Genomic DNA, 16,608 nt, shown 5'->3' on the forward strand with positions numbered 1-16,608 from the left:
AAAAGGCGCCGGGAGAGGAAGGAAAGGTTGTTCTGGGTGGGCGGCCGTGGGAGGAGTCGGCTCCTTATGCAAATCACAGCGGCGCGCTTGGGCTAGGGGGCGGGGCTTGCGATGCAAAGTGGGGACCGCCTTTGAAAGCGTGAGGGGGGCGGGCCTCGCAACCCTCAGCCTCTTTCCGCGAGTCTCTGACGTCGGCGACGTCTCGTTTAAAAGCGGCCGCGCAGGCGCAGTGAGCCGAAATACGAACTTAGGCTGTTACACAACTGCTGGGGTCCGCTCTCGCCGCCCGCCCGGCAGTCAGCGTCGCCGCCGCTGTCGCCGTCTCAGCCGCTCCGGGAGTCTCAGGCCCGCAGCCGCCGCCGCATACCCACGCCTCCGGGAGCCTCCCGGAGCCCCCGTCCGCCCGCACAGGCCGGTCCCGACCGTCTGCGTCTCCTCGGCGCCCCTCGCCGCCAGCCGCACTCGCCGCTCCGGCCGACATGAGTGGGGACCATCTCCACAACGATTCCCAGGTACGGCTCGGCCGGGTCCTCCCGGCTCCCCGCCCCGGCCCTCCGCGACCCCCGGCGCAGGCCCCGGCCCCGGCCCCAGCCCGGCCGCTTTGACAGGCCGGAGCCCCCGGCCAGGGGCGGCCGGGCGGCGGAGCTGGGCGCGCTAGGCCTCGGGCGAATGCCTCGAAGTTACAGATTGGGCGGATGGTTGCCCCTTATGGCCGTTCCCGGGGCCCCCTTATCCCGGGGGCGCAGGGTGGGCTAGGCCCCCGGCCCCGCGCGCTCGCCTCCCGCGGGGTGAAAGCAGCCTGTTTGTTCATATTCCCTCCTTTTCTCTCTCCAGATTGAAGCGGATTTCCGATTGAATGGTGAGTGTGCCCCCCGCCCCGACCCCGGGTCCCCCGGCTGCCGGCCGCCTACCCCGCGCCCGGCCGGAGCCGGGCAGAGGACAGACATGGCGTCCCAGAGACTAAGTCCCGGCTCCTCGCTCACCGGCCCCATTGTTCCCATCGGGCCGCCTCTGGAGCCCCTTTCCGGGGACCCCAGCCCCCCCAGGCCGCGGCCCTCCCAAGAGGGGGCAACGGAGACCCGGCGTCGCCCGCCGCGGGGCTTCGGGCAGCCTTTCCTGGCCCGGATTCCTCCCGGGAAAGTCGCCTTGTCGACAGTCGGGACTTAGTCTCTGCGCCATTTTCTTTTTCTCTCTCCTCTCCTTTCTGTGCCTGTGTCTCTCTCCCTCCCTCGGCTCTTTCCTTGAGCAGCCCAGAAAGAGCTTTCTGCAGAGCAAAGCCGTATAAATCACAGACCTCACCAGAGAGGGAAGGGTGGGAGACTGAATTGTTACTATTTTTTCAAAGGAGAACTTTATTTTGGGGGTTATTCCCTTTCTGCTTCTTGCTTGTTTCCTTTTCCGTTTCCAGAATGAAAGATACCCTTCGGCAACTGTTGATTTGGGGTGGGGGTGGGGGTGTAAGATGTTTACGATGGGAATTACGGTTCTAAAACTAAAGCCACCCTTTGTGGAGTTTATCATATTTTGAGGTTGTTTTTCCCAAGTTGTGTTCTTTGCGAAGGTAGTAGCAGTACTTCCCTTCAGAAAGTTTGCAGGTCCTCTGTGGGCCATCCAATGTAAATGTTGGATTCGGGCATATAGATTTTTTAAAAAAAATTAAAGTATTCCTGACTAGAACTTTTCATGGTGGCTGAGGTTCCTAATGCAGTGTTTTTGGTTTTTTAGAACCGCAGTTTAGTGTACTTGTCAGGAGGAAAGGTTGTTGAGCATCTCATCTGGACCCTGATGCATTGGCCTTTGCTTTTGGGCTGTGGGGAAGAAAAAAAAGATTTTATTTATTGAAACAAAGAGTAGCCAGCACCCACCCCTGTTTCCTGTTCTTTTTCAGAAGCCGCTGTTCTTCAGGAGTCAAGAGCTAGGTTGCTTTTCCCAGATCTTTATGTTTTTGACCCCTTATCAGCCAAATCAAGGCATTTATTCTTTGAGTATTTCCACTTCAGTCATTCAATGAAGAGTCCCCCAATAAAAAGCTCACCCTGTGGGCTTTTCAACAGTCTTATTGAAGGAGAAGGTACCCTCTGTAGCGTGCTGGGAATTCCCACTGATTCTGATGGTACATAATCCTGCTCAGTTGAGTTCGGGTTCCGGGAACCTCTCCAATGGGAGAAGCTGATGAGTAGGTTTTCTGATGTTGTAATCAGCAGTCCGTCGTGTTAGCCTGCTCTACTGAGAGCAGCCTTATGTTCAGAGTTGTAGTGGGCATCTAACAAGAGATGTGACTCTCTGCAAGGAAGGATTGTGGTTAAAGTGTAGCACTTCTTGAGCACCTAATAAGTGCCAAAACATTGCGTCGTGCTAGAGCTGAACCTTTGGTCACAATGCTTCTTGCCTTTAGTCTAGTCCTTGGGAGAGACATAATTAGTTAATTATAAGGTAGGTGATGAGGTGTATGTATACCCAAAATGCTTTGAGAAATTAGGGGACTTAATTTTGTCTGCGGGTGGGGAAATTTCTCAAAGGAGGTGACTTCTGAGCCGAGTGTTGTGCAAGACTAGGTGCTGAGTGTCAGGAGTTGGAGTATTTCTTAACTATGTTTAGGTAACCTATCAGGATTTTAAAAAGGTGATGAATCCCCTGCAGTTGAGAAAGCTGCAAAGAGTATAGATGTTTCTTTCTTTTTTTTTTTTTTTTTAAGATTTTATTTATTTATTTGACAGAGGGAGACACAGGGAGATAGGGAACACAAGCAGGAGGAGTGGGAGAGGGAGAAGCAGGCCTCACACTGAGCAGGGAGCCCAACGCTGGGCTCAATCCCAGGACCCTGGGACCATGACCGGAGCCGAAGGCAGATGCCTAATGACTGAGCCACCCTGGTGCCCCAAGTACAGATGTTTCTTGGGGATGTGGGAGCAAAGAAAGGATGTGGCAGATGAGGATGTAGAGTCCTTTTGATCTCTCTTGGAGGAAGGTAGGAGCTTAACAGGAAAAGTGTTCTTTTGACTTTAAGATTGGGCTTAGTATATGGTGTATTTAGTAGTGAAACAAAGTTTAGTCCTTTCTCTTCAGAAAGTTAATCTCCATGGTTCTCACTTAAATTATGCAAAGGAATTATTGAGTATGTGATGATTGTTGGCTGGGTAAATTATTGATCTTTAATGCCATTTTTATAGAAACCGAAGTAAACTGAGTATATTGACTTTTAGAATGTGATCACTTGTAATTGTTAATATTTATTGAATGCTTAGTGTCTGCCTGGCACAAATCTCCGGTCTTTCCGTGGATCATCTAATTTGATTTAATCCTTGGAAGGACCCTATGAGTTAAGTACTATTATCTCTATTTTATAGATGAGGAGACTGAGACTTAGGTATGTTTACTAGCTTGCTTGTGGGCAGGTGAGTTTGGCATTCCAAAGCTCCCAAGCTTAGCCAGTATGCTATATATATGATTGCAGTATGACAAAATTAAAAGCTGCACATCTCTACTTTCTTACAGAGCTTATAAATGTGGGAGGGAAGGATTTGATAGTTTGTCATTTGCTTACTTTTTAACTAAACCTGCTCCTTCAAGAGAAAAGCACTTTTAACTGCCTCCCCACCATCCTAAGTGTCTGACACTGGAGTAATTATCTTTGTAAATACTGTCTAGAAGAAAGATGTAGTGTTAGTAACTGTGTGCTTGCTCTCTTAAGTAATACCCTGTTAACTAGTGATTGATTTATGTAATTATGAAAGACAGTTTTTAAAAAATAAAAATCAGTGTTAAATTATACTCAGACATGTCATTATTGATCTTTGTATTAAGAAGAGTTTGCTTAAGCATGATCTTAAGTGGACTTAACCCAACTTACAGAGTAACTGTGCAAGTTCATATATACAAACATCCCTCATTCTACCTGCCCTCATCCCTTAAGATCTAAAAGACTTTTTGTCCTTTGGAGCTCATTCTTTACAATAGTTAAAACTGTTGCTCTTCGTTTGGAATTTACAATGTTCTGGCCCATTCTCAACTGCTGAGAAAATCTGTTAATTTGTGAAGTGCGTTTATATTTAAAATACTGATGTGAACTGGGCGTTTCAGGAGCAGAAACCATAATCTTTCACCTACCTCTTTTCTTTCTAAGTGTTGGTAGCACTAACTAGTGGGGCTAAGTCATTACATACCGTGCAGACTGCCGAGCTATCTGTAGCGTTGATAAAGGTAACGTCACATTGGGGTTTAGTGATCCTTCCTTCTGCTCTTTCAAGGACTTGGAGTTTTTGCCTGTCTACTCTGGATTTGTGGGGTTCCTCCCTCCCTGCGATGAGCAAAGTATAAGGCTTGATTCAATTAGTGATTAGTTAGTCTAAGTAATGTTATGGGATCATAGTTGGACGTCATGTTTGGTGTTGATTCTGCTTAGCTTCATGGATTCAGATTGTATGGAGGAATTAAATATAAATAGTCTCTGATGCTAACAGATAGTTGTATTTCTGTGTGTTAGTTGCAGGTTAAGGTGGGGGGTGGAAAGACTGATGATGTGGCTATCTGGAAATTCCCATCACATTTTTAAAACTGCAAACTGATGGCACCTTCAAATGAAATCTGGCACATCTTCCTGCTCAATCCAGAAACACTTAGGCATCGGGCCCTGGTGTTTTCTTTCCTTCTACAACCAAACTCCTTAGAGCACCTTTTCGGAATTAGTGACTGCTGTGGAGTCTTTATACTACACTTAGACATGAAACAAAGCTGTTTGTCAACATGGGCTTTTTAGATTGCTAGCATATCAGAACTCCCAAACAAATTTTAGATTCTGATGTTTCTGGTAAAACTAGAATATCCAGGGGTTATTAAAGGAATCCGAAATACCTCATAGTTTGAAAGGTGAAAACTAGGTAATATTGAGGTCTCCAACTCATACTTGTCTTTGGTAAGTAGATAAAATGGAAAACAGAAATCCAGAATCAGTCCCCAAATCTCATTTTAATCAATAGCAGCAAAAAAAAAAAAAAAAAAAGGTCTGGCTTTTTTCTTTAACAGCATAAAAATGAGGAATTGTGAGAGTTTGAAAGAGTGATTCATTAATTTGTTCTGGGTCTTAGTGAATTGGTATCCATTTATACAATATACAAGAGCCAGGGATTCTTAACATGTCTTAAAAATTACATTCCAAAATTAGGCCATTGGGATTTTTTGTTTGTTTTCAGCATGGGGGGGGGGTGCAAAAACTGTCAGCCTCTTAAATATGTAAATATGTTTGAGAAAGCTTTGTGTGGTATATTAATTATAGTAACAGTTATCCTCTACTGCTGAGGATATGGGAAATGATTCTATTGTATTTTATGGATAGATTTCATTTTAAGAGGCTTCAGATTATGAGATTGTGTGTTATTTCATATTATTTGGGTATGTTATGGATCTTTAACGACATTTGTCGTACTTGCAGTGCAAAATAAAACTAATTTTCTTCAAACCCAAAGTTCTTTCCCCAGAAGTGTGTTTTTGTGAGGGAATTCATACTTCCCATATGAAACTATGTTGAACTCCAGTAAAGTTCTAGCTTTATTTGGAAAAATGAATTCAAATGTAATTGTTTACTTTTGAATGAGGCTTTAAATGAATATTTGATTTGGGACCCTAAGGTTTAAAAAAAAAAACCTTGAAAGAATGGTAAAATATAGTTAATTCATTGCATTTCTTTGTGGGAGAGTCAGTTGAGTGACTTTTCTGTGTCCTGTGGTTTAGATAATCTGCTCCTTAATTATTTTGAACCAATAACTTTGCATAATAAGGGTGTTTCGGCAAACTGTTGAGACTATGGCTTCTTAAGGTAAAAAGGTTGGGATGGGAGAAGTTCCTAACTGGCCTTTAAGAAGTGAATGAGGTATTGTGTTTAAAGGAAGCTTCCAGATTGTGTTTAAACTTTGAGTAGTAATACTTGGAACAAGTCTTTTCTCTGTATTTCCATGCCTTGTAAATGAAGTTTGAGATCAGCTTTCCATCCCTGTGGCTGCAGGCCAGTCACTGATGTAGGAAATCTAACGAGGCAAGGAATAATTAACGTTTTACCAGCCCCTGCCCTTCCCCCACAACCTGCCTATCTAGGTGTGTGTCTTATGCTCTGTATTGATAGCACCAGTGCTTGGGTGCTGTGGAGGGGGATAAAGATTGGGGGGAGGGAGGGCAGGTGTCTTGGTAGCCTAGGCTTTATTATTAAGTGGGAAAAAGCTTGTAAAATATGTTAGATATTATTGGTATTTTTGGTAGGGCTATAGGAAATGACAGTATGCTGACATAACAGCAAATAGATATTGTTTAACATAATTTTTATTCTGTATGTCCAAGAAAGAGTCTTAAGTATTTTTCATACTGGGAGAGAAGTGATTTTACTGATTATCTCAAGTATATCTTAGGGTATATAGTTTGTAATACCATCAAGCTAGAACCCTTTATCTGTCATTTATGTCTCTAAATTTTAGTAGAGAAAGAAACTAAGGGAGAGAGGCAACTTAAGTTTTAAATTTCTTTTTTGGACAGTACTCATTTTCAATTTGTTGGCTTAAGTTTTTATATCCATTCAGTTGTCTCCCTGCCACCTTTACCTTTGTGTATTGTTCTTGAGAATTTTTCTGAAATTTATAGTAGATATTTTTATTTACATATCCCTCATGCTCTCTCCATTAGATTTAGGGTAGAGGTGCATCTCTACCAGGCTGTTAATTCCTCACTGAGCCTTTGAAGTTAACTTTGTTTCTGTGGATTTAAGGACCCAAAGAACTCCATTCATTAGCATTCCTGAGGTACACCTAGATAGGCTCCAATAAAAGGTGTTAAAGCAATCAGCATTATTGGGGACTTTAATTCTCTTGTCTTTGTTGTTGAGAACAAGTTTCATAGATCCCTGGGTATTCTGACATCTTCCTATGTTTTAAGAACAAAAATCTGCCAACTCTTGGACTCCGTATTTCTTTGTATTTTTCTTAGCACAGCCTAGCAAAGATAGATGCCTGGGATCTTTCTTGAAGGAGATATCCTTGGCAGTTTGGAGTTTACCCACCCCCCAAAAATGTTTTAAGTTTAAGGTTAGTCCTACACTAGAGTACACGAGAAATGCACCCTTTGCCACTTCGTAAAAGCCCAGGTTTTAATTTTGTTGCCATATATGAATGCCCAGATTTATAAAGGTTTGTGAGCAGAATACTGGTTGGACAGAAGACTTAAACCTAGCAGGTTTCAGGATCAGTAAATTAGGGGATCTCATTGGCTAAGACCTCTTACTTTACCCAACTCCTATAAGGTAGCCTCTTCATTTGTAGTCTGTTATCTGAGCTCTTGCTATGGAGTAGAAGGGGAAGTAGGAGGAAAGGAACAAATTTTGAGAGCTTAGTAGACATCACATTTTTGTATTCATTAAATCTGAATTTAATGGGAATAGTACAGATTGCATAGGTTCATGGGAGAACCTGTGACCAAGAAAGGAAAACTTGGCCTTTTACACCTTCTCAGCTTCCCTTTTTGGTAGCATACTGCCTGGTCTAGATTCCAGAAATCCCAGACTGTAATTGGTAAGCTTCACAGCCTGCCCTTAATTATGTGCTGGTAAAGATAGTTTAGACCCCTTGCATCTGGAGAGCTAGGTATTAAAGAGATGCTTTGGTGTTAAGGCTGGAACCAGATTGATAATAAAGGGTATAAGTGATGAAGAGGGAGGCTGTGGGGAGATAACGTTCTTGAGCAGCTAGGGTAAAGTAGAAAATTCGAGTAGAGAAATCTAAATAAGTCCCTATTCTTAGTATGAAACTTAACCCTGGCTGCCAAACCTTGTTTTGTCATATATAGATAGGGATGATATTTCTATGTTTCACAAACTATTGAGATTTAAATAAGTATATAGAGAGCCTCTTCGCTCACATTTTAAAATTTAAACTTCGGTCATACAGCATCTATTCTGTAGTGGATCTTTATTTTGAATGTTAGGTTTCAGGTACTGATGTTGGTGACTCCTTCCTTCACTGGTATTCCCTGATAACCTTTTAAATCTTCTGACATTTACACAGTGAACAGTAGCATATAACTAGAGTTGGTTGAGTCTTTACCTCACTGAACTTCACAGCCTACACTGATCTCTTCTGATTATTAAGCAACCACTATAAAATGAAAGGTGGTGTATCTCGGTTTGGGCTAAGTAGGAGCCAAATGTCTATCTGGTTCCTCCTTTTCTAAGAATAAGAATAAGGCAAGATTGTCATTGCTGAAAACTTCTTTTTCAGAGGGGATGGGCTTAGAAATGAAGAAACTATATTGCTGTGGCTAATTTCTCAGCCCTTTAATAGAACTATGGATTTTCTCTTAAAGATACCCAGAACTTACATGTCAATTCTATCTCAATTTAAAAAAGGTTACCCAGACCTTTATCTTTATTAGATGCAGTTAGTAAGTGAAATGCCGAATTCACTATTCGTGATTTTTTTTTAAATGACAGAACTCAGTATGTCTTGTGTCAGCATGTTTTTTCAAAGGCCACTATTTTATTTCTCCCCCTAAGACATTTTTATTTTTATTTTTTCCCTCCAAAACATTTTTAAACTGAGAAGACTCAAAGCATCTGAGAGTTACCTTAATTTTTCATTTAGTCATATATTGCTTAAAGGGACCAACTTGTATTCTGTGAAATAGTAATTCTTGGCAACAAGAATGCCTTAAATAGGCATCTATTTAATGAATGCCCAGATTTATAAAGGTTTGTGAGCAGAATACTGGTTCTGCCTTCGGCTGAGGTCATGATCCCAGGGTCCTGAGATCGAGCCCCGCATCAGGCTCCCTGCTCAGCAGGAAGCCTGCTTCTCGCTCTCCCACTCCCCCTGCTTGTGTTTCCTCTCTGGCTGTCTCTCTGTCAGATAAATAAATAAAATCTTTTAAAAAAGCATGCTTTAAATAGTAAAGCTTAGGAATGAGAATTTAAGTCGGAAACTCCATTTTAACAGTTATGCATGAGTATAGGCATTTGGGAGATTTCACGAAAAAATTTATCTAGTAAGCAGAAATTTCAATGGCTCATAAGTCTAGCTAATGCTGAGTGCTACTTAAACCAAAATCATTTGCGGGTTATGTTTACTAATGTCCGTTAGATTAAACCAGGTGGATGAGTTTTCAAAGATAAACATCTCAGGAACATATGGTTCATAAAGTATATGGAGAAAAATATCTTGTGGGAAAGTGAATATTAATACTGCATGGCTATATTGCCCTCAGTGTGTGAGAATGTCCAAAATTGAATTTAAAGTCTTCAAAGTTTGGGCCTCTTTCTTCTCTTTTTTCTCTGATTCAGAATGTGAATGGTCCTGTGTGTGTGTCTGTGTGTCTGTGTGTGTCCCGGCCAAATTGTGTGTGTCCTGGCCAGATCAACCATGGTAGAGTGGAAAGGACAGAGATTGAGTCAAGGGGATTTGAATTTGAGTTCTTGTACTTCTGCTCAATAGCAAGAAGTTCATCTCCAAGCCTTAGATCTTTACCTGTAAACTAGGTTTAATACTTAACTCACAAGATTGAGGATTAAAGAGCATGTGAGGATCACTGTAGGAAAGATGAAGCTTAGTACAGAATTTTTAGTTCCTTGCCAATCCTTAAAAAAAACACAAAAAAACAAACCCAAACCTTTTTCAGAGATTGCTTTTTTAGTCTTTTTTTTTTTTTTTTAATTTATTTGACAGAGAGCACACGCAGGGGGAGCAGAGGGAGAGGGAGAAGCAGGCTCCCCGCTCAGCAGGGAACCCGATATGGGCTCTATCCCAGGACCCTGGGATCATGACCTGAGTTGAAGGCAGATGCTTAACTGACTGAGCCACCCAGGTGCCCAGCTTTTTTAGTCTTTTGTACAAAGGGAACAACTTTAATTTTTGAATTTGGATATTGTGAGATTTTACCCAAGGGAGAGGGTCACTAGGGAGCCTTGAATATGATACTGTTGCTGTGGATCGGGACGGGCTAGGCTCAGGACAGGTAAGACTTCCCCCTTTGCGCTTGGGATGGTGCAATATTTGTAGATCTACTCAGGAAACTAAAAATTTCAGGTTTAATTGTAAATGGAAAATTTAAGCTGCCATATTTATTCATTCAAACATTGAGAAAGTAAATACCAGTAACGACTAAATACAGATGAACCAGACAAATCCATATTGTTCCCACAATGAACATTTTGAAGTTAGTACTTGTAGGTCTGTACACTCACTTCCTCTGTTGAGATTCCATATTTTTCATGGGGCCTCAGTACAGAGGCTCCTGATACACCAGGTTGAATAGGGATGGAAGGTACTTTCTGGCAGTTAATACTTTACTATCAGTGGAAGAGTGACATCTCCATTTATTCCCAATCTAAAAGGGTTTTTTTTTTTCTCCTTGCAAAAATTGGAAACCTAGTACCTTATTTCAGTTCCAAAGATGTCCAAATTCCTAATTGTTCTAGAAAAAAAATTTTTTTAGGATACCTGTAAGCTCATTAAATCATTTCACCTGGAATAGAAGTTTAAAGTTCTGTGTATTTCCCGTTATCTTTCTGTATCAGACAGCAGTATTACATGAGGTTTAGAAAAGTAGTTTTCAGGTTTTCCTGAACAGGTAGATTTGTCAGTCACTAGAAATGTTCACATTCTGTCCGAGAAATCATGTGACAGTAGCTAATTCAAGTATTTGCTTGAAATGGTTTAAATCCTTGAACTGAATTGCCTGAAATAAAGAGTGTAAAATCACCATCTTCATAAATTTGAAGAACTAAAATCTTAGAGATTAGGCTCAGTACTTAAAATCCTGGGAAACTAATTTTGTGGAGCAGTTTAAATATGCTACTGTTGTTACTGCTTCCAATCCATGAAGTGTCTTGATATGAAAGCTCTTAAACTTCTCAGAGAAAGCTTCAGAGTATGTAGTGGTATTACTTATAGTGATTTGAATATGGAAAAGTAATCGAAACTAATATTAGACTGAACGTGCCTTATTCTTATAATCAGTGCATTTTCACAAGAATGAATGCAATGTCACTAGTTCTTGCTGTTTAACATCAGAAATGAAGAAACAAGAGTCTGTCAGGGAATTGATCATACCTCAGGATCTACTTTTTTTTTTTTTAGAGAGATTTTATTTATTTATTTGACAGAGAGAGAGAGTGGAATCACAAGTAGGCAGAGTAGCAGGCAGAGGGAGAGGGAGAAGCAGGCTCCCTGCTGAGCAGGGAGCCCGATGCAGGGCTCAGTCCCAGGACCCTGAGATCATGACCTGAGCCGAAGGCAGACGCTTAACTGACTGAGCCACCCAGGCGCCCCGTCAGGATCTACTTCTTAATTTTTCCTGGTTGCAGTTAGCCAGGAAAGAAAACAACAGCAGGGAGGAGGAACATAAGTTGTCTAGTCTTTGTAACTGCTGGCTTGTTACACTTCCAGGCCAGACACCCTTCCCTCTCAGCTCTGAGAGGTCTCCGGGTTAGTGCCCTTTGTGCATGTTCAGCTGGTGGTGGTTTGACCATAATTACTACTTTTTTTCCCCTAAAAAAATCAGATCACCTTTCTCCCTTGAATGCAGTGTGATAGAAAAATAGGCACTTCAGCGGAACTTTATAGTCCTTTACAAATGTTAACACCTTCCTAATCTCAGAATGTCAGGAAAGTTGTCTATTAGCAGAAATATGCTTGTTTGCTCTGTAGAAAATTGGATTCTAGTTGGGAAAACAAGAAGCTAAAATTTTTCCTCTTACAGCCCTGAAAATACTATAGAACTTCTTTAGGACTGGAGCTAATCTGTGGAATTTAGGTGTCAGATAGTGTTTGTATTGAGCTCAAGTTTTTAGGGCAATAGCTTAAAGTTACAGTACAATATGATCCATTTGGGTCCATAAGTGACTGAAAACAGTGGAAATGTTGGTACAAGACTACCAGAATATTAAGCAGAATCCATACTGATGGCACATACGTAAATATGCATGCCAGTAGGTGCTATTGTACAAAAGAGAAGATAGTTTTGTGAAGTACACTTATTGAAAACTTGATTAAAAATAAAAAAAGGTCCTTCTGCAGCAACTCTATTTCCCAGAAATAAAGTTCAGTGTGTATTCTTCTCCTGCAAGTCTATAGTCCTGTTTTGTTCTGTTCAAGTATTCCTTTTTACTCTGGAATACTCTTAGTCTTTAGAATTTGGTACAGTTTGGATAAGTATGCCTGGTACTTCTCCATCTTTCTACCTATTTAGGAAGGCACGAAGTATTGTAAACTCCTTTAGGATTAGCAACATCTCAGAGCCTATTTCCATATTGAAGGCATAGTTAATGGATATCCCCCTTCCATTTTCCTGAAGTCTGTCTGTGATTACCACTTAATCCCAAGTCAGAAGCAACCACTTTTCTCTGGCTTTGAGCTTTTCTTGTCCTCTTCTTCTAATTTTTCATTCTGGACTGGAGAAATTTACATGTTTTGCTTATTTACTAGGAAGTGTAAAAGAACACTATCTCATCCTGTATGGATAGTACAGATGCTTTCAACAAATGTTTAAATTGTGAAATGGGAACCCTTCTCTCTTCTAGCTCATTAGCTGGTTGAAAATCAAGTGAGAAAAAGTGAGAGCTTTTTACTAAGTTTTCTTTCTTCCTTTTTTTCTTTCTTTCTCCCTCTCTTTCTTTCTTTTTAAGAAAGATCTGATATCATGACCTGAGCCAAAATCAAGAGTCGGACACTCAACCGACTGAGCCACCCAGCTGCCCCAGAAATCTGCATTTTTAAATATTTATTTAACAATCCTGAATGATTCAGATTAGTACAGCTGACCATGAATTATCTTTGGAGAAATTGATCCATCTGGACTTTACTATCTTACTTGACTAAGATGTGTGTTTTGCTTCGTTTGGTTAAGGTACTCCGTTGGTTAAAATATTAAATTTATGGTTGGTTTTGTTTTTGAAGGACCAGAACAGTGTTTTTCAGAATATGTTTATAGAAGCTTGATATTTATTCTCAATATCTTCTGTCTTTCAATGAGCATTTACCTAAATACTAGAGATAGTTAACTGCTTTTGCAGCTCTTTTATTATGTATCTCATCAGAATCCTAATCCTTTCTCCTTCATGTTTAACAAGCCATTATTTGATCCTGATGTCATCTTTTAGGATTGGGTGACTAAGCAGAGCACAAAGAGCAAGAGGTTTTTTCATACTGATATCCCTAGAATGGTTAAGGCAGAGCATTAGAAGGTAAGTGGAGGTATTGGCACAGTTTAGTGGCATGCTGAAGATCTTATTATCTATGGCATTCACTACCTTTAGATTAAATTTAGGGGTCTTTAGCTACTGATGGCACTGATTGACATGGGAGGATTTGAATGGAGCAGTGGTTCTTAAAGTGTGTTTTCCTGATCAGCATTGTCTGAGAACTTATTGGAAATGCAAATTCTTGGGCTCATCCGTACCTGCTGGCCCAAACTCTGGGAGTGTGGGGGCTTAGTCGGCTAGGTCAACTGGGGGCAAGTCAACCAGGTGATGTGATGCACACTAAAGTTTCAGAACCAGTGGAATAAGGTAAGATTTGAAGTTCATCTTTTCCTGTTGAGCCTCACATTTTTATTTTATTTTTTAATTTTAATTTTTTTTTGAGCCTCACATTTTTAGTAGGAATGAAAGACCATGGACAAAAAGTCCACTTGCTTACCACTGCAATATAGACTTTAGAGCTAGATAAACTTGGTTAGCTGGGTGGCCCTGTCACAATCCTGATCCTAGTTTCTCATCTGAAAAAGTAGAGGGATAATAGCTATCTCAGACTCATATAAAAGAGCACCTAATAGTATTTGGTACTACTGCATCCGCAAGGTCAAATAATTGACAAGAATAAGATAAATAGACTGATCAAAATAAGCTTCTGGTCAGTACTTTAGTCCTGACATTCATATGAAACCTAGAACTAGTTTTGTAGTAATGCAGTCTCTTAAGCAGTATTCCTTGTTTTGTTGTGTTTTTGTTTTTGTTTTTTTACAAGGCCCATGGCTAGGCCTCAGTACTTGTTCAATTACTTATTCTTCCTTACAGTTTTGAAGTTGGAATAATTCATAAATGGAGCATAAAAAGGAGCCTGTTAAATGAGTAGTACTAGAAAGGTTTCTGAAGAACATATGTGTGTTCAGGCTTACTCTCTCCAGCTACTTGCTCAGAGAATGGCCTGTGCATTTCAAGCACCATCAATAGTGATAACTCTAGACAAAGAGGTCCCCTTAGTTGAATTGGTAATAGGATGCGTGAAACAGTGCATCAACATCTTTGACTCCTGTATGGCCAGACAAGGTGTAGACTTGGGGCATTTTGAGGCCCATGCTCTTGCTGAAAACAAGGGCAGCTTAGGCTGAGCTTTGGATTTCTATGTAGCATAGACAGGAATAGTTCATAGTTCATAGTCACTTTCACTATTCCCAGGCATTAAGGGCTCACTTAATAGAAGCAAAGGAGGAGAAGCCTGCAGGAATGGGCCTGTCCTAATTGAGCTGGCCTGAGAAGGTACATTTTCAGGTTAGACAAGTCCTTTTCCCTTTTAAATTCTGCCTCCTGGGAAAGAAGAAGCATTTTCAGTCAGGGATGTCCTTGTGAAAACATGACTCACTTGCAGAAGAGTATATGAAATATAAATGCCCATTTTAAGGGTTTTGTAACTGGTTAATTACTCTCAAAGGCAGGAGTAAAACATTCTAACTTTGTCTTATATTTAGAGAACAAAGGTGAGTTCATTAAATGGGATTTGTTTGCCATACTTCTGATGCTTAAAATAATTGCTCTATCTAGCTTTGACTTATACCTCAGTGGACTAATACCTTAGTTGCAGTGTTCTCTGGGAAGCACTCACTAGGCTCTGATTCTCCAGGGACTCTGCAGAAGTGGCCTGCTTTTGAGATGGCCATTTTAGCCAGGAAACTTTTGGCCGGCCTTAAGGAATTACACAGCGTAGTGCCTTGCCATGTAAGGAAAAGGTCCTTGACTGGCCTCCAGCAAGGGAGTTGGTGGTGGGGTGGAGAGTCAGGACAAGGGAAGTCTTACTCCTGGCTTTGCCAGTTGTGACCAGAGTGAATCATACAACATGGTACCTCATGCTGTCCCCACCAGTGAAAGGAAGATGTTGACCTGCATCCAGGCTTTTCAGTCAGTGCTGTCCTGATAGAACCTTCTGTCATGATGGAAATGTTTGTATCTCTGCTGTCCTATGTGGTAGCTGCTAGCCAAATAAGACTGTTGAACCCTTCTAGTGTGACCAAAGAACTTAAAATTTTTATTTTACTTAAAAGTAGCTACATGTGGCTAGTGGCTACTATAATTGGACAGCACAGCTCTAGATAAAATTTAGATAAGAGCAGAGAGATTTAGGTTTAGATTTTACTTGGAACTTAAAAATCTAAAAGAGGTATGAATTTGGTGAGTCTGAATAACAGTCTTCCTTCTTTATATCTGCATTGCCTTATCCTGGATGACCTGGTAAGAGGACTTAAGACTGGTATGCACAGTTGTGTTTTTAAGAGCAGGTGTAGGTTTAGACAGTTCTCCATTTTACTTGACCCCTTCAGTATTGCACAGTGGTGAACATTTAAGGTCCTTTGGATTGAATAAATTCTCATTTTATCTCAGCAGCTCTATGAGATAAATCATGTCTATTTTGTAGTTGACAAAACTGATTAACTTACATTTATATATACCTTTATGGATCATTATCCTTTAAAATGATTGAGATTTGGGGTGCCTGGGTGGCTCAGTCGTTAAGCGTCTGCATTTGGCTCAGGTCATGATCCCAGTATCCTGGGATCCAGCCTCGCATTGGGCTCTCTGCTCCGCAGGAAGCCTGCTTCTCCCTCTCCCACTCCCCCTGCTTGTGTTCCCTCTCTCGGTGTCTCTCTCTCTGTCAAATAAATAAAATCTTAAAAAAAAAAAAATTGTATACACAAACAAACAGCATCCAAGAGGCTAACTCACCCAGAGTATTGGCTTACAGTAAAAGCAGATCAGAACTCAGTTTCTACAACTTACCTGGGGTCTTCCTCTCATTTGCATGCTCATAGTGAATGTTGACTGCATCTCACTTATAAGTACTCTGGTCCACTGTTAGCCAGACAGTATTAGTCTCATGGCCCAAAATGGGACTGTAGCCTTGGCTACTGTGAGGACCACTGACATAGTGGACATTTGAAGTCTCAGGAAACAACTTGGGTGAATTGCTTAAACACCAGGAACAGATCCATTTTCCTCCAGCTTTAGCTTCAAATTATGGTCATTTATTTTAGAGGTGGGAAGAGGAAGTGGACTAGGGATGAAATAAATAGAAGATATTTGAACATTTACTATTTCCACTTTACTTTTGAAGAAACTGAGACTCAAGGCTGTGTAGTTTGTGTGAAGACCACAGAGCTGGAAGACTAATCTAGGCCTATCTGATGCCACATCCTGAGTTCTTAAAGGTGACACAAAACAAAGTAAAGGGAACCCTGGGTGACTCAATTCTTCCTGGGAATTCTGGGCTATAGCAGAGCTACCCATGTAGTATCAGACTGAAGGCTCTTAGAGCACTCATCTTCATTTACAGTCGATCTTTACCAAACAAATATCTTTGACTAGTAGGCTCT

General features: G+C 41.1%; 1 protein-coding gene across 1 annotated transcript in view; it reads left to right on the top strand.

Annotated features, from left to right (window-relative positions):
• Positions 1 to 228: 228 nt before the first annotated feature.
• The window catches only part of TOP1 (DNA topoisomerase I), an 89,519-nt gene continuing 73,139 nt past the window's right edge, over positions 229 to 16,608 (top strand). The window contains exons 1-2 of the mRNA XM_045885768.3: positions 229 to 512; positions 835 to 859. Coding sequence (XP_045741724.1) covers positions 480 to 512; positions 835 to 859 — 58 coding nt within the window. The 5' untranslated portion in view covers positions 229 to 479. The remainder of the gene's footprint in view (positions 513 to 834; positions 860 to 16,608) is intronic.

The sequence above is a fragment of the Mirounga angustirostris genome, unplaced genomic scaffold, assembly GCF_029215605.1.
Source record: "Mirounga angustirostris isolate CCGP_5_RB_7025 unplaced genomic scaffold, mMirAng1.0.hap1 SCAF_10, whole genome shotgun sequence".
Classification (NCBI taxonomy): Eukaryota; Metazoa; Chordata; class Mammalia; order Carnivora; family Phocidae; genus Mirounga; species Mirounga angustirostris.